The sequence below is a fragment of the Pipistrellus kuhlii genome, unplaced genomic scaffold, assembly GCF_014108245.1.
Source record: "Pipistrellus kuhlii isolate mPipKuh1 unplaced genomic scaffold, mPipKuh1.p scaffold_m20_p_53, whole genome shotgun sequence".
Lineage (NCBI taxonomy): Eukaryota > Metazoa > Chordata > Mammalia > Chiroptera > Vespertilionidae > Pipistrellus > Pipistrellus kuhlii.
This window is the reverse complement of record NW_023425555.1, coordinates 24,269-46,391: the sequence shown is the minus strand read 5'-3', so window position 1 is coordinate 46,391 and position 22,123 is coordinate 24,269. Positions and strand designations below refer to the sequence as shown.

At 69.2% G+C, this 22,123-nt stretch overlaps 1 protein-coding gene across 1 annotated transcript; it reads right to left on the bottom strand.

The window, feature by feature from the left end:
• Window positions 1–783: 783 nt before the first annotated feature.
• Window positions 784–21,161, bottom strand: FIBCD1 (fibrinogen C domain containing 1). Its single transcript, XM_036416109.2, has 7 exons — window positions 21,081–21,161; window positions 13,154–13,633; window positions 10,567–10,726; window positions 10,058–10,194; window positions 2,989–3,085; window positions 1,978–2,157; window positions 784–1,148 (listed from the first exon to the last, which is right to left on the bottom strand). The coding sequence occupies exons 1-7, from the start codon at window positions 21,156–21,158 to the stop codon at window positions 889–891; spliced, it is 1,392 nt and encodes a 463-aa protein (XP_036272002.1). The 5' UTR covers window positions 21,159–21,161; the 3' UTR covers window positions 784–888.
• Window positions 21,162–22,123: the final 962 nt, after the last annotated feature.

The following is a 22,123-nucleotide window of genomic DNA, read 5'->3' as shown; positions in this document are numbered from 1 at the left end:
TGGCCACGGCCGATGTCCAACAGACCTGTGCTGACCGGAGGTGGCAGCGCAAATGGTCACCAGCAGGGGGCGACCTCCCCCCTCCCCCGCCATGGCAGTCTCTGGGCAGATGGGGAAACAGCCACCAAACTCCTCCAAGTCCCGCTCCACCCTCCAGCCCTGGCCCTGGGGAGTGGGGGTCGGGGACCGGGAGGCCCTGGAAGCTGGGGGTGATACCACCTCTCCCGTCCAGGCCCCCCTGCCACCAGCAGGAGAAGGGATGGACAGAAAGGCAAGAGGCGGGCACAGAGCGAAGGGCACTGGGACCCCCGGCCTCAGCCATCTCGGGGTGAGTTCAGGCAGGCCCTGAGCCAGGGGCTGGCCTGGGGCATGTGGGTGGCCGCCAGCACGTGGCCGCGCGCAGCCTCAGCACCAGCTGCTCCCAGGGCCCCTGAGGGAGGGGGTCTCCGGTACCATGGAAACGAGGGAGGGCGTCGGGAGGATCAGCGGAGGCTGCTCGAACCCCAGTCAGATGGAGCACTCCTCTGGCTGTTGGGAGGATCAGATGGAGCACTCCTCTGTCTGTTGGGGTGGGGTGGGGGGGGCACAGGGATGCTGTCCCCTCCTCGCTGTGCCCCCAAACGCTGGGTGTGTGGACTGGCCAAGTGGAGGGGCTGCCGGGAGCGCGAGGCGGGCTCCTGGCCGGGAAGACGGACGGCCCTGCAGCCAGGCCGGGCAGGGGGCTGTGGGCCGTTTGCCAGCCCTGCATCCAAGCAGATGGGGCAGGGCTGGGGTGCTGCGATCTCCCCCCCGGGGCCTGTGCCGGGCTGGCCTGGTCCGCCCCAGGCAGGAGACCGGGCCGGAGGTGGGGGCCGGCGGGCGGGGCTGGCGGGCGGGGCGGGCGGGCGGCTAGCGGTCCTCCCGCGCCGGCCGGATCTTCATCTCGGAGAACTTGAGCGAGTACTGCCAGCCGGTCCAGGAGGACCACTCGACGCCGTCGGCGTAGGAGGCGTGCGGGCCGCGCAGGTACTGGCCGTTGAGGTTGGACGTGTGGCAGTTGCGGTACCACCAGGCGCCGCGGTAGAAGGCCGCGCAGTTGTTGTCCGAGTGGTCGGCGTCGCGGTCCTTGGTGGTGAAGCGCATGCCGCCGTGCTTGAGCAGCGAGTCCCCTGTGCGGCCGGGGCAGGCGGGCTGCGGCTCCGTGTGCACACGCACACGCACACGCGTGCCCCTCGTTTACACGCGGGGTCCACCCTGGGGTCCCCTGTCTCTGGGTGGGCAGCCTCTCCCCCTCACACCCCTCCTTGCTCTCTCGCCTCCGCCTCAGAGGACCCAGTCCCGGGAGGACCCAGCCCCAAGGACGGGCAGCCTCACTCTGGAGGCCAGCGGGGCCGCAGCCCAGGTGCCCCCCGTCTGCATGGGGAGCACCCCAGCCTGCGATGCAGACCAGGTGGGAGGCGGCAGGGAGGGGAGTGGAGGGGAAAGGAAGGGAGAGGAGGGGAGGAGAGGGGAGGGCAGGGGAGGAGAGGGGAGGGCAGGGGAGGAGAGGGAGGGGAGGGGAGAGGGTGAGGGGAGGAAGGGGGAGGGCAGGGGAGGAGAGGGAAGGGGAGGGGAGGGGAGGGAGGGGAAGGAGGGGAGGGGAAGGAAGGGGAGGGGAGAGGGTGAGGGGAGGAAAGGGGAGGGCAGGGGAGGGGAGGGGAGGGGAGGGGAAGGAGGGGAGGGGAAGGAAGGGGAGGGGAGAGGGTGAGGGGAGGAAAGGGGAGGGCAGGGGAGGGGAGGGGAGGGGAGGGGAAGGAGGGGAGGGGAAGGAAGGGGAGGGGAGGGCAGGGGAGGGGAGAGGAGGGCAGGGGAGGGGAGGGGAGGGGAAGGAGGGGAGAGGAGGGGAAGGAGGGGAGGGGAGGGGAGGAAAGGGGAGGGCAGGGGAGGGGAGGGGAGGGGAGGGCCTCGCCTGCAGGGCCTCCCTGCCCTCCGGTGCCGAGCCTGGTGGCCGGGCCCTACCTGCGGTGCCCGAGTAGTCGGCCACGGTGAGCGGGTAGCCGTCCTCCTCGGGGTCCACGGAGAGCAGCCCCACGCCGAAGCGCCGGTAGCGGGCGTAGGCCGTGCCGTTGTCGAAGTCCTCCAGGTCCACGTGCAGCTCGTAGGCCGCCTGCGCCGTCAGCGCGTGCAGCCGCCTGAGCCCTGGGTCGGAGGGAAGGGGAGGGGCTTAGGCGGGGCCCCGAGGGACCCGGGGGACAGCGCAGCTCAGGGGTGACGGGATGGACAGCCACGCTGGGTCCGCACACAGCAGGCGCTCAGTGGAGGGATGAGAGGAAGCGGGTGTCTGTCCCCTGCTGCCCAGGCCTGGCTGTGCACCCCTCGGCCCCACTCACACAAGGGAGGTCATGCCAAGGAGGTCATGCCGTCCCCATGCCGTGTGCGTGTTCTCGTGTCCCAGCACCCGGGCGGGCACGGCTCAGGAACCGGATGGCGGTGATGGCTCACAACTCCGAGCACATGCGAACTCTGACCTGTGCACTCTGACCCCGGGAATCACATCTCAAAAAACACTGAACCACCTGCCGGCAGGGGCCCTGCACCAAAGGGTCAGGGGTTCGATTCCTGGTCAGGGCACATGCCTGGTTTCGGGGTTGATCCCCAGGAGGGGGCATGCAGGAGGCAGCCCATCCATGTTTCTCTCTCTGCCCCTCCCTTCCTCTCTCTCTAGAATCAATAAAAATATTTATTTTTTTTTTAAATCGCACCTGGAGCCACAACCGCCCCCAGATATCTAGGGCCTCAGTTCTGCGATTTAAATGGATGTTACTCTTTAGAATTCAAATATGTTAGATATTGGAAATGTGAAATACTGAGTGAGTTTGAAGGTAAAGAGGAAATGATAGTAATAATGTGACCCTAAGCTTTTGGAGCCACCGGGGGAGGCGGGGGGCTGCCATTGGGGGGGGGGGCCAGGCCAGAGCACCCCCAGCTGGACGCTCCGGGGGGGGGGTCACCGTGGCGGGCAGGGCTCACCCAGCCAGTGCTCCCCCGCCAGCCTGCCGAAGCCGTCGCGGTACGCTGCCCAGCCGCGGAAGAAGTTCACCGAGCCGTCCTGGCGCCGCTGGAACACCTGCGAGGGAGGGGGGTGGGGCTGGCGCCACCCACCGGGCCCCCCGTCTGTCCCCGGTCCCCGGTCTGTCCCCGGCCCACCCCCCCGTCTGTCCATGGCCCCCCCGTCTGTCCCCGGCCCCCGGTCTGTCCCCGGCCCTCCCGTCTGTCCCCGGCCCCCCCCCCGTCTGTCCCCAGCCCCCGGTCTGTCCCCGGCCCACCCCCCCGTCTGTCCATGGCCCCCCCGTCTGTCCCCGGCCCCCGGTCTGTCCCCGGCCCTCCCGTCTGTCCCCGGCCCCCCCCCCCGTCTGTCCCCAGCCCCCGGTCTGTCCCCGGCCACCCCCCCCATCTGTCCATGGCCCCCCCGTCTGTCCCCGGCCCCCGGTCTGTCCCCGGCCCTCCCGTCTGTCCCCGGCCCCCCCCCCCCCCCGTCTGTCCCCCAGCCTCCCTGGCCTGTCCCCGGCCCTCCCGTCTGTTCCCGCCCCGCCCCCCGTCTGTCCCCGGCCCCCCATCTGTCCCCAGCCCCCTGTCCCCTGCCCTGTTGTCCTCCTCCTCTCACCCGTACACACGCACACACACACACACACACACACACACACGCACACACACACACACACTCACACACACACGCACACACTCACATGCACATGCACACGCACACACACACTCACACACACACGCACACACACACTCACACGCACACGCACACGCACACACACACTCACACGCACACGCACACGCACACGCACACACAGGCGTGGCCCCACAGCTCCTGCTCGTAAAGCTCTGCGGCTCCCATGGCCGGGCAGGGAGGGGGAGCGGGGCCCGGGGAACCGGAGCCGGCTCCTCGGGGGAGGGGTGCAGCCGCGGGCTGTGTGTGACGGTGCTGAGCAGCGCGGCTCCTGTAATGACATTCCCGGTTTGGGAGTCGCCGGTCCCATCGGTTAAATTGCTTTGAAATAAGCACCGGGCTGGCCCGGCCAGAGCCGCCCAGAGCCGCCGACAGGCCCTCCGCCCCCACACCCCGTCTCTGTCTAACGACCTCTGCTCCTCTGCCGGGCCGCGGCCTGGCCCGGACCCTCCCTCCGGGGGGAGGGGGAGGTTTGGCTGGAGCCAGCGGCCTGCCCGCATCATCCCCCGCAGCCTGACTCCAGCGCCGGAGGCAGGTGCCCCCGGTGCTCCTGTCCGTCCCGGGGCCCCCGGGCTCAGTGTTTGGGCAGCTCTGACGCCAGGCAGCGGGAGAGAGGGGACCCCTGAGCCCTGGCCCAGCCCCCCAGAGGGGCCGGCTCTGCAGAAGGAAGTCACCAGGCTCCCAGGCTCGAGGCGCGAGGGGGTTGGCAGCGGCACATTTGCTCCCTGAGCACGCCGCCCCGTCTCCGAAAGGCCTAATCCAGGCAGCAGCTCAGGGGCTCCCTCCCCCGCCCCTTCCCCAGGAGAGGAGGCTTGCGTGGGGGGTGGCAGGGGTATCTGAAGGAGGAATGAGCTTTGGTTCTGGACATGGGCACAAGGGCACCGGGGAGTTGCTCCCCTCCGGAGCCTCAGTTTCATCATCTGTAGAATGGGCTCCTGACAGCACCTCCCGCACCGGCTGTGGCCGTTCCCCGAGGGGAAGTAAATGCCCCTGGAGACAGCGGCCCCACCACTGAGAGGGCCTCCTCTCCTCCTGTCTCCCCCTCTCTGCTCCCAGAGCTGGGCCCTGTGCCCTCTCCTCCCAGGGGGCTGCCCAGGCCCCTCCATCCGCTCACACGTTCTGCCGGGCACCTCTGCCCCGGTGCCAGCTGGGAAACTGAGCCAGGGCCCTTCGGGCCGAGGAACAGGGAGAAGCCAGGCCCCAGGGACCCCCAGGCAGGAAGCAGGACCGGTCTGAGGGGTGAGGAGGGAGGGCCCCAGGGTGGCCCTGGAGGACAGGCTGCTGGCCACATCTCCCCGCTGTGTGGCTTAAGACGTGCGCCCCCTCTGGGCCAGACTGCCTCACCACCGAGCAGCCTGCCCCAAGGCCTCAGCTGAGTTCACGGCGCAGCGGCCGGTGTTGTTATTGCCGTCGCTATTGTTTCCTGCCGCTCCTGTTCGGAAGCAGGAACTGCAGACGCGGCTCCCCATGCTGACCGGGACGTGCTCTGCCTGTGACACAGGCTCCCGGGAGGACCCGCCTCCTGGACGGGCCGGGCCGGTGTTTCCCGCCGTTTCACTCTGTCCCCCCTCCGGCTGAAACAGGGGTGCAGGTCACAGCCGGTTCCCGGTTTCACTGCCTCCAACGCACCCCGCCCCGAGGCCGCCGTCGCCATCCCTGATGCGATCACATGACCGAGCGCCGGGCGCTGGGCTCTGACCGGGCGCCCGCCTCGCCAGGAGCCGATCCCAGCGCCACCAGCCGGCCAGTGCCAGGCGCGCCAGGCCGCCCGGGTCCCCGGCTCCCGGGTGTGCGGGAGGCTCCTCCGAGCTCAGGCGGACAGCAGCACGGCTTCCGTTTCGGGGACACCGGACGGCGGGCCGGCACCAGCCCAGGCCCCCAGCGCAGAGCACGGCAGCCTCCCAGGCAGACGGAGAGGAACCGGCCCCTCCCGCCTCTGCTGCCCAGGGGACATGGCCCCGCTGAGGAAAAGGGGGAAATGGGGGAAACAGTAACGACTCATTCTGAGGCCCAGCTCCCGGGCGCTGCCGGCGCGTCCGGCTGCGAGGGATGGATGGAGCCGCCTGGCAGGTGCCACGTGGGCAGACGGCCGTCTCCTTGGTGCGGAGTCTCTGAAGCCGCTGCCGCCGGGGCCTCAGCCAGGAGCGCCCACGGCTCCCGCAGATGGTGCCGCCGGTCTCTGAGGAGGACGGGCGGCAGGCGGCGAGCGGCGGGAGGATGGGGAGGACGGGCGGCGGGCGGCGGGCGGCGGGAGGACGGGGAGGACGGGCGGCAGGCGGCGAGCGGCGGGAGGACGGGCTGGCTGTCCCTGCTCGGCAGGCAGGTCCGTCCGGGATCCCACTCACGCCCCCCAGGCCGGGTCCTGCCGGTCCCTCCCTCACCCGCTGCTTTTCCTCGGTGCCAGAGCAGGTGCCAGAGCAGGCTGGAGGCCGGAGCCTGGCTCTGTGTCACCCCACAAACACAGGCAGGGGTTCATGCTCCCACTTCCCATCAGGCAGATAGAAAACGAAGGTGTGGAGAGGGGAGGTGACCTCTGCAGAGTTGGGGTGCCTCAGGCTGGGTGCTGGACCCACTGAGGCCGGAAGAGAGGGCTGATGGTGCACAAATACAGACCAAGGAAGGCCCTGAGGCCCAGGGGATGGGACATTGCACCCCTACCTGTGAGCCCACCTGGCCCTCATCTAGCCTGCTCCCTCCCCGCCTGGGCTGGCCCGGGAGGCCCCGCTTCCATCCGGACTCCAGGTAATGGGCGCGCAGTGTGGCCATCCAAGTCCCGACTTGTGAGAGGGCTGCTGTCCCGGCCTGCAGGCTCCTTCCATCTTTGTGCCTCACTTTCCCAGCAGCCCCTGCTCCCAGGGGTCTGGTGATGGTCAGCTATGCTGGCTGACACACAGCGTCCGTCAGAACAGCTGTGGCTGAGGGTGCTGGGAGCGCAGAGGAGGCTGAGCCGCGCTGGGGCTGGGAGGGGCCCAGGAGGGCTTCCTGGAGGAGGAGCTGCTCAGCTGAAAGGCTGGTGAGCAGGTGTGGGCAGGGGTCAGAGCTGCCGAGGCCAATGGGTGGGCACTGGGCGGGCCCAAACCCTTGAAGACTGTGGGGGGGGGGTCTCTGCCACCTTAGGAGGGTCCGCAGGAGACACATCGGGATTTCCTAGACTTGAGGAAGCACTGTGCTGGGGCGTCGCTGAGATTCGGGGTGGAGGAGGCGGGGGAGAGGCGGATTCTCGTTTCTAAAGAACAGAGACCGCGGATGCCGAGGGAACACAGCCCTTCGGAGGCGGCCCCAGGGAGCTCTGCCCACTCCTCAGACCAGCTGCTGCCTCCGTCCCGTCCGGACACCTCCGGCCTTCCCCAGCCCGGCTCTGCCTCCCAGCACGTGTGAGCGCAGAAGCCACAGCCTCCGAGCCTCAGTTCCCCTCTGCAGAGAGGCAGGGTGCAGGCGCACACAGTAGGTCTAACGGCCTCTCCTTCCCCCTCAGAACCGCCGCGGAGCAGAGTCGGCCGCCTTGTTTTTGACTGAAAATGCCCCCCCCCCCCCCCGGGCTTGGCTCCCCTCCACGCGTCCCAGGCTTGGCAGCCGGCGCCTGCCACTTAGCAATGCCCAGGCCCGGCCACGCCTCCGCGGGCACCGCCCCAGCCGCCTTGGGAGTCTGGGCGGAGGGGGGCGGTCCAGGGCGGGTGGGGGTGTTGTCACCCCGGAGCCATGTGAGGTGCTTCCGGGGGACCCTGGGGCCCGCTGATGTCACCGCAGGCTCCCTGGCACTGCCCCCGGGCGCGGACGGCCCAGCCGCAGTGCGGGCTCAGCCCTGGGGCTCAGGCGGGGCCGGCCAGCACCGCTGGGGCGGGAGCAGCTCATCCCTCTGAGCTGATCCCCTGCCAGCGGCCGGTGATGGCTCTTTGATGTCCTCTGAGCCGGGGAGAAGGATTTGCCTGGCAGCTCAGCAGAGGGAACGGGGCTCAGCAGAGCGGAGGGGAGGGAGGGTTTCTCCCTCCATGGAGCCATGGGGGGGGGGCTCGGAGCCACGGCCTTGCACAGCACAAAATGCCGCAGAGAATGGGCTCTGGGCCACCGGGCTCTGGGCTGGGGGCCCCGCGGGGCTGAGATGGGAGGGGCCTGGGGGGACATGCTAGGCTGGACCCCAATGACTTCTGGTGATTCTGGTAATTACCCGGCTGGTCATTTTGCAAAGACAAGGGCATAGCAATCGGCCCGGGTGGCAGCGCCCGCCAGGCAGACCTCCTTGCGGGCAGGCGGTGCCTTCCAGCCCCCCGGAACCCCCAGCCCCGAGCATGGCCGCTGGGCCCAGGCCTGTGAGGAGGTGAGCCAGGCCAGGGGGCCACCCTGCCGGCCAATGAGGAGGGGACGCCCCAAGAGGGTGTGACCTTCCAGGCCCTCACGGTGGGGGGCGGGGAGCCGGGAACTGGTTTCCGTCCGGTGCTTCACCTTCCCAGTGAGGAAATTCGGCCTCTGTTTACTCTCATCATCCCCTCAGGCCCCTGGTCACCCCCTTCTGCCCCCTCACAGGGGAGCGGCCTGCAAAGGATCCTGTGTCTCCCCACCGTGAACCTCGCTCTCCATCCCCATTTCACAGATGGGAAAAGCGAGGCTCGGAGAGGCAGAGTCACTCTGCCGGAAGGTGCCGGAAGGTGCCAGGAAGCGCTCACTTGGCAAGAACGTGGAGCGCACCGACGGCAAGGACCACGCGGAGCCTGAGCGATGGCGGCTGCCCTGGCGCCCAAACCTGCCGGGCCGGGCAGGAAGCACACGTGACCGGTGCCGGGAGCGGGAGGGGTGGAGGGCGGTCAGGAGGCCCCTGAGGGACATGGCGGCTGAGCGGGGCCCAGCGAGGGAGGTCCGAGCCCAGGGTCCGGTTCGCGGTGTGTGTGTGTGTGTCCTTCCTGCCTTCCCCTCCTTCCGGGGCGGGGCTGGGTGGATGCTCACCCCTCAGACGTGGCCCTGATGCCCAGCATGACCGTGTGGCGGGGCCGCCGGGGCCTCCGTGGCGCGGAGGCTGGGACTCAGCCAGAGCAGCGGCCACGTCGGCTGAAAGGCCACCGGGAGGCGGGCGTCCATCGGCCGCGTGGCCTCCGCCCCGGGAGCCAGGCCCGGCTCCTTCCCACGGGGCGGGGCCCACGGAGTTCCTGCTCCTGGGACTGCTCCCACCCCAGCGCCTCAGCCCACAAGCTGGGCCCGCCCCCAGGAGCCCACCGCTGCCTCCTGCCTCCCTCGTCTCCCGGGAGCGCCAACCCCAGCCCAGCGGCCACCGTGTCCCAGAACCAGCCCCCCACTCCTGCGGCCCCCACAGTGCTCCCTCCGCCCGGGACCCTGTGCCGCCTCAGCCCGGCCAGGGCCATCGGAGCCGCTCCCGCCCCCGGGCTGGGCTCCCCTCCCAGCCGCAGCTGAGTCCCTGCCGGGCCAGGAGCTCTGCTGACCCCCCAGGGGCGGAGCGTGATCAGTGCCCACTGCTGTGACCCTCAGCCCCGGCTGCGAGGCCTGGGTGCCCTGGCTAAGCCCTCGCCCTCTCTGAGGCGGGCGGGTGGGGCCGCGGCACAAACACCGGGAAGCACCCTTAGGCGGCCGGCGGCTGAGCCCCTGGCCGCCCCCTCACCGCCCCCTCGCCGCCCGGCTCCGGGAAGCCGGCTTGGTTGGCATGTCCGGCCCCAGCGCCTGCCCCCAGGACAGCCCAGGGCAGCTGCTGGACACGGAGCCCAGTGAGGAGGGATGGGGCGGCGGCCAGCCCCTCCCACCACCATGGCGTTCGGGTACTTCCGCACGGCAGGGGGGGCAGGGGCGATCCCCACAGATGCCGGGGGAGGCGGGGGTTGGGGAGAGTGTGCTGACCGAAGCCCAAATGGATATTAACATTTATGATGCAAGAGCATCGGGTGTCTGAGTGGGAGGCCCAGGCCCGCCTCATCCCCTCCCCCCAGGCCCCAAAGCGGCCCAGGAACTGCCCCCTCCGGCCCCAGGAATTGCCCCCTGCTGCCCAGGATCTGCCCCCGCCCCACCCAGGAACTGCCTCCCCCCCCAGAAACTGCCCCCTCCCGCCCCGCTCTCCCTCCCCACGGCCTCGGCCCCTTTAATATCCTTCACACGTGAGGATGACGAGGAGGAAGGTCAGCGTCCACACACGCCGCCCTGGACTCACATTAGCAATGGGCGCCGGGTTCGAGGTTCCCCCGGGCCCCAGCCCCGCCCTCCCTGCAGGGACCCCGCTCCGGCCCGCGGACAGGAGGCAGGTAAGGCCTGTGGTCGCCCCGCGCGGCCCGAGGTCCGGGCAGGGCTGTGGGGCCGGCGGGCAGGGCAGGCCGGCGGGTGGGAGCGGTCAGAGCCGCCCCGCGGCCCCGGGAGGGAGCGGACACTCACCGTCCAGCCACCGCCGTCGGTGCGCATGTCGCAGTAGACCTGGAAGCCCGCGGGGTCGTGCGTGGGGAACACGGAGTAGACGCCGTCCTCCCGCCGCCCGCTCAGCAGCACGTCCAGGCAGTCGCGGGGCCGAGCGCCTGAGACGGGGCGTCGTCATGGCGGCTGGCCCTGCCCGGGCCCTGCCCCCCCCTCTGTCCGGGGCCTCTGTCCTGTCTGTCCCCCGGGTGTCCTGTGGGCTCCGGAGCCCCCGCCTCGGGGTCAGACCTTGGCTCGGCCACCCCCTGGGTGGGTTTGGGTGAGTGAGCAACCTCTGAGCCTCGCTCTGCTCATCTGGAAAATGGGCACAACGGGCCCCGGTGGGGCCGGGGGAGGGCTCAGCCGGGGTCGGCTGGGCTCCGGGTGCTGCCGGCAGCAGGAGATCCTTGGCAAATGGGGCCTGTTTGCTTATCCGGCGGCCAGTGGGGGGTGATGCAGGGGGGACAGAGCTGGGCACAGGTCACCCCACTCACCGTTGGGGCAGCCCCGGGGCCGCGCCCCCCGGGCAGGCGCCCTCTGAAGGTCGGCCTTGACGCGGGGCCGGCTCAGCCCGCGGTCCCGGTGCAGGGCGTCCAGGACGTCGCTGACCAAGTTCACCAGGTGAGCCAGGTGGCCTTGGCTCTCAGAGAGCAGCTGCGGAGCAGGGGCGGTCAGAGGGGCAGCGCTGGGGACACAGGCACACCTGCCGGCAGCCCAGCCCCAGCCCATTCCAGGCGGTCAGGCCCAGGCGGTCAGGCCCAGCCGGCGAGGGCCAGGAGGCCAGGCCCAGGCGGTCAGGGCCGGGCGGTCAGGCCCAGGCGGTCAGGGCCGGGCGGTCAGGGCCGGGCGGTCAGGCCCAGGCGGTCAGGGCCGGGCGGTCAGGGCCCAGGCGGTCAGGCCCAGGCGGTCAGGGCCGGGCGGTCAGGGCCGGGCGGTCAGGGCCCAGGCAGTCAGGCCCAGGCGGTCAGGCCCAGGCGGTCAGGGCCCAGGCGGTCAGGGCCGGGTGGTCAGGGCCGGGAGGTCAGGGCCCAGGCAGTCAGGCCCAGGCGGTCAGGGCCGGGCGGTCAGGCCCAGGTAGTCACGGCCGGGCGGTCAGGGCCGGGCGGTCAGGGCGGGCGGTCAGGGCCCAGGCGGTCAGGGCCCAGGCGGTCAGGGCCGGGCGGTCAGGCCCAGGCGGTCAGGCCCGGGCGGTCAGGGCCGGGCGGTCAGGGCCCAGGCGGTCAGGCCCAGGCGGTCAGGGCCGGGCGGTCAGGGCCGGGCGGTCAGGGCCCAGGCGGTCAGGCCCAGGCGGTCAGGCCCAGGCGGTCAGGGCCCAGGCGGTCAGGGCCGGGCGGTCAGGCCCAGGCGGTCAGGGCCGGGCGGTCAGGGCCGGGCGGTCAGGGCCCAGGCGGTCAGGGCCGGGCGGTCAGGGCCCAGGCGGTCAGGGCCGGGCGGTCAGGGCCCGGGCGGTCAGGGCCCGGGCGGTCAGGCCCAGGCGGTCAGGGCCCAGGCGGTCAGGGCTGGGGGGGCAGGGCCCGGGCGGTCAGGGCCCAGGCGGTCAGGGCCGGGCGGTCAGGGCCCAGGTGGTCAGGGCCGGGCGGTCAGGCCCAGGCGGTCAGGGCCGGGCGGTCAGGCCCGGGCGGTCAGGGCCGGGCGGTCAGGGCCCAGGCGGTCAGGCCCAGGCGGTCAGGCCCAGGCGGTCAGGCCCAGGCGGTCAGGGCCGGGCGGTCAGGGCCAGGCGGTCAGGGCCCAGGCGGTCAGGGCTGGGCGGTCAGGGCCGGGCGGTCAGGGCCAGGCGGTCAGGCCCAGGCGGTCAGGGCCGGGCGGTCAGGCCCGGGCGGTCAGGGCCGGGCGGTCAGGGCCCAGGCGGTCAGGCCCAGGCGGTCAGGGCCGGGCGGTCAGGGCCCAGGCGGTCAGGGCCCAGGCGGTCAGGGCCGGGCGGTCAGGCCCAGGCGGCTGGGGGTGAGCCCGTGCTTCTCAGACGAGGCACACTCATGAGAAGCTCAGGCGCCACCCCCTCCTGCTCACAGGCAGGGAAGCCCTGGGTCCAGAACAGAAAATGGCTCACGTTAAAATGTACATAGAGGCATGCCCCGAATGAATGGGGAGAGCGGGCACCTGCCGGCTGAGCTGCGCCTGGAGGAGACTCAGCTCAGCGGCCGTGAAACCGGGGCAGCCGCAGCCCTCAGACTAGGCACTGGCCGCCCAGAGCCTCAGTGTGCCCCTCCCTAGAATGGGGCCATGGCCCCCGCCTCCTGCCCATTAGCATATGGGCTGCAATGGCAAGGCAGCTGAGCTCCCTACCCCCCACCAGGGAGGGAAGCCGCCTCCCCATCAGTCACCGGGCAGCGTGGGGGAGGAAGAGGCCATGGCTCAGGGCTGTGGGGTGACTGCAGCCTGTCCGGACGGGGCTGGGGCTGTTGTCAGGGGCGGGGCTTGTCCCCTAGTCTCTAAGGACCTGAGTCACAGGGCGATGGGGTGCAGGTGGAGCCTGGGCCAGGGGCCGGAGGTCAGAGGGCAGGATTGACTGGCCACGGTCCCTGGGGGAACCCGCCCCATTCCAGGCCTGCTTTTCCCAGCAACAGTGGTGGGAGACCAGTGAGAGGCCCTAACCCCGTCCCGAGCAGGAAGCCTGCTGGGCTCCAGGCATCGCACTGGGACCCTTCCCCAGGTCTGCCTGGGGGGTGCTGCTGGGGCCTGGCCCGGCCCAGGGAGTGGTGGGCAGGCCGGGGGGTGCTGGGCCCCTCACCGGTCCCTCCTTCCCCGGACAGCTGGGCAGTGGATGGGGTAGATCTGGGGAGGGAGTGCCATTGGCACCACCGGGAGAGGGCTCGTCACTGACCTTGAAGCTCCATTTGCTGCTGAAGGTCATGGTCAGCCTCCCCAGCATCATACCTGCCCTGAGCCCCTGGGAGGCCCCACACACCCTGGCTGCTGGGGGTTGCCCCGGACAAGAGGCAAACCTCTCTGAGCCTTGTCTGCAGGAATGGCCACAGCCCCTGGCCCAGGGCCCTGGGGGGACGGGTGAGGCCATGGGCACAGGCCGGCACACAGTAGTAACCCCATCCTCCCCCACGCCCTCCAGCTGGGCCCGGCCCTCACCTGGAGGAGGTGGGCCTGCTGGCTCTGCAGGGCGCTGAGGGCCTGGCCCAGGGCGCCCTGGCCCCGCCGCAGCCCCGCGCACTCCGCCTGCAGCTCCGCCGCCCGGGCCAGCAGCCGGGGCAGCTGGTCGGCCAGCGCGTCCAGCAGCTCCCGGTCCTGCTCGCCCACCGGCGGCGGCTCGGCCCGGCGCTCGGCCAGCGCCTGCAGCACGGAGGCCTGGGCGCCCTCCAGGCGGGCGAAGCCGTCGGCGAGGTCGGGGCAGCGCGGGTCGATGAGGATGCTGAGGCGCGAGCTGTCGGCTCGCTCCACGGTGACCAGGGCGCCGCTGGCTCCCGCCGGCCCGGTGCTGACCACGGGCGGGAGGGCCGTGCCGGGCGCGTGGGGCTGGTTCAGGAAGAGCACGGCGCCGGCGCCGGCCACGGCCAGCAGCACGGCCAGGGAGAGCAGCACGGTGCACAGCACGTAGCCACAGCTCGGCCGCTGCGCGGGCACGGACACCGGGACGGACAGACAGACGGACAGACAGACGGACAGGAGAGAGAAGAGGCGGCATCAGGGCAGACCCGGGCCAGCAGCGCCACCCCATGGGGACGACCTGCAGCCCCAGGTCGGGGCCTCGGGACAAGGCTCCGGGGTGCCCTCCTTGGGAAAGGGAGTCACAGACACAGAGATGAGAGACAGGGACAGGGACACCCAAAGACGAATGAGAGTGAGTGAGCGAGAGACGCCGGGGCACAGAGCTGGAGAGGATGGAGAGGGAAACCGAGGCAGAACCAATGCAGAGGGGGACCCTGCCCTGCTGCTGGCCCCACCCCGCCCCCCTCAGCCGGCTCAGGCAGGGCCGTCCTCCCCAGCTGGCCCTCGGGGTCTGCGCTGGCTGGAGGGGAGGGCTCCCGCTCGGCAGCCAGCAGGCTGGGCTCAGTCCCCACGCTGCCATTTCCTGTGGGGTGACCTTGGACAACAGACCTCACCCACTGAGCCTCGGGGTCCTCACCTGAGAAATGGGGGCGGTGATGACACGCCCCAGCCCGCCCCACCCCTGGGCACCCGCCCACACTCAGGGAGGGAGAGCTGTGACCGGTGCCACGCGGGCTGGGCGGGCGCCCGTCCCCGAAGCTCCCTTTCACCCCGGAGCACCCCCACCCGAGCCCCAAAGCCCGCGCAGGCCCCTGAGGCTGCCCGGGTCCCAGCACCCTTCCCCCTCCCAGTCCTCCCCCCACCATTCTCCACGGAGCAGGCCCCAGCGGGCCAAACAGAATAACCCCTCCCCCGGGCAGAGGGCCACTCAGGCGGGAAAGGGCCTCCCTCCTTAGCAGGCGGCTGTGACTCCCAGGCCGGGAAAAGGAAGGAGGCGGCGGGCAGGTGAGAACGGGACCTGGGTTCTGGCCACAGAGGAAGCCGGGACCCAGTGCAGCTGGCCCTGCGGCAGCTCCGAGCGAGGCGCAGGGGCAAAGCCAGCCTCACCGGACCGAACCTGTCCCGGCCCAAAGGGAGCTCGGAGACGCCACCGAGCATCTGACGCGTGGGGAGACCAAGGCCCAGAGAGGGCAAGGGCTTGCCAGGTCACACAGCACATGAGAAGCAGAGCTGGGCCTGGACCCCCGCCCCAGGCCGCCTGCCCCCTACCGACTGAATTCCCCCCTCTCAGCGTTCTGGATTCGGTGCGTCTCTAAACGAGTGACTGCGAGGGCCAATGGTCGGCAAACTCGTTAGTCCTCAGAGCCAAATGTCAACAGTACAACGACCGACATTTCTTTTGAGAGCCACATTTTAAAACTAAACTATAGAGGTAGGCACATTGTTATTCACTTAACTAGGGCACGTGGTATTTTGTGAAAGAGCCACACTCAAGGGCCAAAGAGCCGCTTGTGGCTCGCAAGCCGCAGTTTGCTGACCACGGCACCATGATGATGATGATGATGGTGGTGATGATGGTGATGATGATGGTGATGATGGTCATGATGGTCATGATGGTCATGATGATGGTGATGATGATGATGGTGATGATGGTGATGATGATGGTGATGATGATGATGATGATGATGGTGATGATGATGGTGATGATGATGGTGATGATGATGGTGATGATGATGGTGATGATGGTGATGATGGTGATGATGATGGTGATGATGATGGTGATGATGGTGATGATGATGGTGATGATGGTTATGATGATGGTGATGATGGTGATGATGATGATGATGATGGTGATGATGGTGATGGTGATGGTGATGATGGTGATGATGATGGTGATGATGATGATGGTGGTGGTGATGATGGTGATGATGATGGCGATGATGATGGTGATGGTGATGATAGTGATGATGATGGTGATGATGATAGTGATGATGATGATGATGGTAATGGTGATGATGATGACGTGATGATGATGGTGATGATGGTGATGATGATGGTGATGATGATGGTGATGGTGATGATGGTGATGATGGTAATGGTGATGATGATGATGATGATGATGGTGATGATGGTGATGGTGATGATGATGATGGTGACGGTGATGATGATGGGCGTGGGCGGCGAGCACCAGCGGCTTTCTCTGCCTCCCGCTCAGCGGGCACGGGGCCGGGAGCGCCTGGCTTTACCTCCCAACCGAAGCGGTGTCTCCGCGGGGTGGTGCCGGCGCCTCGCTTACCACGCTCTCCCGCTCCGACGCTGGCATGTGTCTGACAACTGTCACCGGCAGCTTGCCTGCTCAGTGACAGGCACGGGGGTGCAGACGTGTGGAGCACACGCCTCCTCCCGCACACACATGCCGCCCGGGCTCCTGGCTGCGGCCCGGGAGGCCGGGCCGGGACAGGGCCGCCGGCACGCAGACCCCAGGAGGCCCGGTTACTGGGGAGACGAGGGAGGGACTTCCTGAGCCCAGCGGCCGCCAGCCGGTGCCTCGCCCAGGAACCCGCCCGAGTAGCGTGGGGCGCTGGGCTGAGCACCCAACCCCGTGCGCTGCGGGGCGCAGCCTGGGAGCCAGGCCGTGGGGCGCGGGCACACCCCCCGCTGGCTGCCAGGCGGGCGGGGGCACAGGCGCCCTCCAGTGGGGAGGAGCGGGAGGCCGGGAAGGTGTCCCGGAAGTGGGCAGGGAGGAACCCCGGGTTCGAGGCCTCCTGCCGCCCAGCTGGAGGGACGTGGTTCTGTCCTGTGTGACCCCCCGTGCCAGCGGGCCCGTGGCCAGGCCGCTGGGGGCCCCGGGGGTGAGGAGAGATGGGCTCATGCCAGGGAGGCAGGGAGCCCCGGGTGGCGCCTCCCGCCGCCTCCTCGGAGTCGCCAGCCCCCGGAAGTGGACACGGGGTCCAGCAGAGGGAGGAGGGCGCCCAGGAGGGCCTCACGGCTCAGCCTGTCCAGCCGCCACCGCCTGCTGCCCGGTCACCCAGGGGAACTGGTGACGGCTGCGCCTGGCGGGCCGAGCCCGGGCCGGGTCCCGGGAGGAGGGAGGATCAGACGCCGGAGGCCGGACAGGCCCGGCGCCCAGCTCGTCTCCCAGGAGCAGCCTGGCCACAGCAGGTCGCTGCTCAGGACGGACACTCACTGTGGGCCTTCGTTCAACGGGGAAACGCCAGGGCGAACCGTGTGTGGCCTCTGGTGGGCTTATGGGGTCTGTGCCGTGTTCCTGCCGCCGGAACCTGCCATAACCCCTGCTGGGTGTGCTCATTGGGCAGATGGGGAAACTGAGGCTCGGGGAGCAGAACACTTTGCCCGTCGCCTCCCCAGAAGCCCACCCCTGGGCATTTGGGGTGAACTCCGAGCCCCAGGCCCTGGAGGAGGAGGAGCTCAGATCCCTAGAGGAGGGGCTGGCTGTCCTGCTCAACATCCGGGCCCCAAGGATTAGGGAGGAGGGCCTGCGGCACCTGCAGGCAATGCTCTCGGCCCAGCAGCCAGGCCAGTCACAAGGGCTGGCTGAGAGGGAGGGGCCGAGGAGGGGCGGAGGGGGGGCGGAGGAGGGGGTGAGGAGGGGCGGAGGAGGGGGTGAGGAGGGGGTGAGGAGGGGCGGAGGAGGGGGTGAGGAGGGGGTGAGGAGGGGCGGAGGAGGGTGTGAGGAGGGGCGGAGGAGGGGCGGAGGAGGGGGTGAGGAGGGGCGGAGGAGGGGGTGAGGAGGGGCGGAGGAGGAGGAGGAGGGCCGAGGAGGAGCGGAGGAGGGGCCGAGGAGGGGCCGAGGGGGGGCGGAGGAGGGCCGAGGAGGGGCGGGGGGGGGGGGGCGGGGGGGGGGCGGAGGGGGGGCGGAGGGGGGGGTGCAGGGAAGGACAGGAGGAGAGAGGCCTGGACTCACAGCCACAGGGGCCTCTTTCTTCCCTTCGCTCTCCTCCTCCCCCAGCCTCCCCCAGCCTCCTCTCTCCTCCCCCAGCCTCCCCTTTCCTCCCCTCTGCCCCCAGCCTCCCTTCTCCTCCCCCAGCCTCCCCTCTGCCCCCAGCCTCCCTTCTCCTCCCCCAGCCTCCCCTCTCCTCCCCCAGCCTCCCCTCTCCTCCCCTCTCCCCCCAGCCTCCCCTCTCCTCCCCCAGCCTCCCCTTCCCCCCCTCTCCCCCCAGCCTCCCCTCTCCTTCCCCAGCCTCCCCTCTCCTCCCCCAGCTTCCCTCAGCCTCCCCTCTCTTCCCCCAGCTCCCGTCTCCTCCCCTCTCCTCCCAGCCTCCCCTCTCCCCCCAGCCTCCCCTCTCCTCCCCCAGCTCCCCTCTCCCCCCAGCCTCCTCACCCAAACCCCATGGGAGCCAGAGGGAAGAGGAGTCTTTTCGTGGCCCCCCCACCCCGCTTTGTGGGGACACTGTCTGGTGAGTTTGTTTTTCCCCAGAGACTGAGCCCCCCACCCCCTCAGGCACAGGTCCCAGCCGCCTCTCGGTGAAAGAAATGCTGCAGGGTTAGGTTAGACGCCGGGAAGAACTTCCCAATGAGACTTTTTTTTTCTTTCTGGAGTGTTTTTAGAAAATCTGGAAGTATCGGAGAATTGCCTGGGTCGGTCAGAGGTGGACGCTGTGGGGTGGGCCCGGCTGGGGGGCTCCTCAGAAACAGGCCCCACCCGGAGAGGGCTCTGTGGTGACCTGCTGGCCCCCACTCCAGGGCGAGAAGAATCGTGCTGCTTCCACCTCCTTTCGTCCCAGCAGCCGGAGCTCCTGGCAGATATTTCACCTCCTGCCCTGAGGCTACTGAAGCCGCGTCTTGGCCAAGGTCACCCAGCAAAGCAGGGGCTGAGGCGGGGCTGTGAGTCTGGGGGTCACGCAGCTGGGATGCTGGAGCCGGCTCCCCTGGGACTACATGACAGGGAGTGGAAAAGGACAGCCAGCCCTCTCCCCTTTGCACCCCCGCCCCCCGGGCGCGCTGGCTGGCACCTGGAAGGACCCGGGTGTGGCTCCTGGCTCCAGCTCCCTTAGCCTCAGTCTCCTCATCTGTCAAATGGGTCAATCCCCCCGGCCACCAGCCTGCCAGGGCGGCTGTGGCTAAGAAATGAGAGCTGTGAGAGGGGAACCGTGGCACTGGCATGGATTCACCCAGAGAGAGGGCCGCATGGCCGAGGCTCAGGCAGGCGGGCCCGCTGCGGGGCTGGAGGGCGAAAGGCTGCTGGGAGAACCACCCTCCTGGAGGGTGCACACGCCTTACTGTTTGCAAAAACACACCACGTCCCTCCTCATGAAGCAAGGGGGATGCAGGAATGGTGGATCCATTTTACAGATGGCAAAGTCAAGTTCAGACCCGGGGAGCCGGAGTCTCTTACCCAGGCTCCCACAGCACGCCCATGACAGAGAGAACAGGCCTGGAGGAAGCAGGGCCCAGAGGCTCTCCCTTTCTTTTTTTTAAAAAAATATTCTTAAATTGCTTTTAGAGAGAGGGGGAGGGAGAGAGAGAAACATCAATGAGAGAGAAACATCGATCGGCTATGTCCTGCACGCCCCCTACTGGGGATCCAGCCTGCAACCCGGGCATCTGCCCTGCCTGGGATTCCAACCAGTGACCTCTTGGTTCATGGGACGAAGCTCAACCATTGGGCCACCCTGGCCAGGCAAGGCTCTCCCTTCGACAAAGGGCACGGAAAAGGCCTGCCTCCTCTCTGAAGCTGTAGACTAGCCGGGAGCGGGCACAGTGCACAGCTGTCTGTGCTGGGGCGGGAAGGAGTGGTGGTGAGGCTGTGTTTGATACCAACCAGGCCCCCCGGGCCACAGCCCTCCGCTGCCTCTGATGCCAAAGGGCAGACAGCAGGACCCTGGCCTGGCAAGGCTGGAGTGGGTGTCCCCAAGGAGCAGCAGAAGGAGGCGAGGGGGACCTGAGAGGCCCCGGCACCACATTCCTAACGGGTCCCTCAGAAGCCACGACCTTTGAAACCCAGCAGCCCTGGCTGGCTCCTCTCCCACAGCCCCTCCTGGCCGAGCTTCACGCCTTTCAATTCACCAAATATCCCGCAGCTCCCGACCTGAGCCGCCCAAAGGGGAACCAGAAGGAGCGTGTTTCCTAAGGGAGCCCCTGAGAGGGGAGAGACTCGGAGCTAGGGCACAAGGCGGTGAGGTAAAGGCAGCTGAGCAGCACAGGCAAAATGCCACTGGGCATCAGGGAGGGCTCCCTGGAGGCGGCGGCATGTAGGGGGTTTTCCCTGAGGGAATGGTTCTGCCTGTGTGTGTGTGTGTGTGTGTGTGTGTGTGTGTTGGGGAGCTGGGTGCAGCTGACAAGATGAGACAACAGAGGTCTGGACATGCCAGCCTCGTGTGGGACCAGGGGCTGGCAAATGACAGGCCACCAGTACCTGTGAGGGAGAATGGGCCGGGCTGGGGTGGCCTTGACTGACAGGTCTGGAAGGTGGGACTATTGCTAAGGGGGGAGAGTCAGTTTTCAGCAGGAGGCTGTCTGGGGGTGGCCGGGGGTGGACCTGACCCAGCAGGGAACAGACCGCTGGAAGGCAGGAGCCTCGGTCAGGCCTGGGTTCTGAGTCCGGCTCTCCCGCTAACTCCCGGAAGTGCTCTGTGACTTCCCCCGCCATCTGCGCCCCTGCCCTGTGGCTGGGAATGTGCGTCCCTGCCTAGTCCCTGGGCTGCTGGGGGAGTGAGCTTTGCAAACTGGAGCGGCCGCCCCACAGCAGGGCAGTCACTCCGGACAGAATGCGCGGTTGCTGCTGCCCACAGCGAGGGGCCGTGCCACTGCCCCTGCCACCCCCCTCCTCCCGCCGCGCAGACATGAACTGTTCCTTCCCCAGTGACATCTGTGTGGGAGAAATTTGAAATTTAAAACGGGCAGCCCCATTAATTCCTCTCCTCCCAGTCCTGCCCCAGGGCTGTGCTCCCCACAGCGGTCCCCAGCCCCCCTCTGACCCCCCTGGAGCTCCGCCCTCACCTCTCCCTGCTCAGCCCAGCCCTCCAGGCCTGCCCACTTCCCCTGCCCCGGGCACAGCAGGAGTGGGCTGGGCACACCTGGCGCTCACAGGCAGAGCTGTGGGCAGAGCTGTGGGCAGGAGGGCAGCCCTCTCCGAGCCTGGCCCTCCGGCTGCCGGGCCGGGCTCCCTGGCCATTCCCACCGGAGCGGACACTCGCTGAGCCGCCGCGGGGCGGGGGAGGGAGCCACCCTGTGAGCACCCAGAGGAGAGGGGTGGGTGGGGGGCCAAGTCTTGGTCCTGAGGCTCAGGTGAGGTGCTGCCAGGCACAGGGTGGCACTCAGCGCAGTAACGGTTAAGACGCCCTCAGAGGGTGAGACATCAGTGAGGGGTCACTCAGCCAACTCCCGGCGGGTCCGTGTGAACTTAGTCCCCAGACACGCACAGCGGGGACTCGGAGGCACAGGGGCCTCCTGCAGCGGTGCTGCCAGCCCCAACTCCCTCCTCCTCGGGAGGAGAGGAGGGCGCCCGCCTTCCCCGCCCGCAGCCTCCGGGAAGCCCCCAAACTCCACCCTCCCGCCGGTCGGAGCGGCCACCGCCCGGCCGGGTGCCCCGCGCCCCGGCCCCGCCTACCTGGGGCTTGTCGCGCGGCTGGACCTCCGGTGGCGCCGCGCCGCCCACGGCCTTCCAGCGGCCCCGGTCCTGGGCCATCGCCCGACCCGCTGCCTCCCGCCGCCGATCCCGCCCCCGCGCCCCGCGCCGGGGGTGTGTGTGTGTGTGTGTGTGTGTGTGTGTGTGTGTGTCTGTGTGTGTGTGTGTGTGTGTGTGTGTGTGTCTGTGTGTGTGTGTGTCTGTGTCTGTGTGTGTGTCTGTGTGTGTGTGTGTGTGTGCAGGTGTGTGTGTGTGTGTAGGTGTGTGTGTGCAGGTGTGTGTGTGCACGGTGTCTGTGTGTGTGTAGGTGTGTGTGTGTGTGTAGGTGTGTGTGTGTAGGTGTGTGTGTGCACGGTGTCTGTGTGTGTGTAGGTGTGTGTGTGTGCACGGTGTCTGTGTGTGTGTGTGCACGGGCTGTGCGCTCGGTGTGTTGCGGGTGAGAGCGGGAGCGAGAGCCGCCCGCCTGCCCGCCGCTCCGCCCGCCCTCCCCGTGCTCCTCCCGCCGCCTCCTCCTCCTCCTCAATCTCCGCGAGTTTTTTCTTTTTTTTGGTCTCGGACTCTCTGCTTTTTATTGCTCCCCATCTCCCTCTCCCTCTCCCTCACACACAGACACACACAGACACTCACACTCACACACTCGCACCGCGGGCTGGCGGTACGTCCACCCCCGCGGGGCCGGGATGCGGGAGGCGGAGCGGCTCAGCGGGGGCCAGCACCGCGCAGGCCCTCCCGCCGAGACCGCCCGGGGACCGGGACCTGCGCGCCCAGCGCCCCCGCCCACCCGCCCGGCCGACCGGTCCCTGGGCCCCGCCCGCGTCCCCGGAGCCTCTCCGAGGGGCGGGGCGCACCCCGAGGCCGGCCTCGGGGAGAAGGCACGGCCCCGGTCCCCGGGGCGGGATTGGAGTCTGGCTCCGGGCCGGGGGTCCTGGCCTCCGGGACCGGCCCTGGGGGCCCTGGCGCGCGGTCGGCCCCGGGGCGGCTCGGCCGAGTCTCAGCCCCGCGTCCAGCGCGCGGGGCCTCCCGGC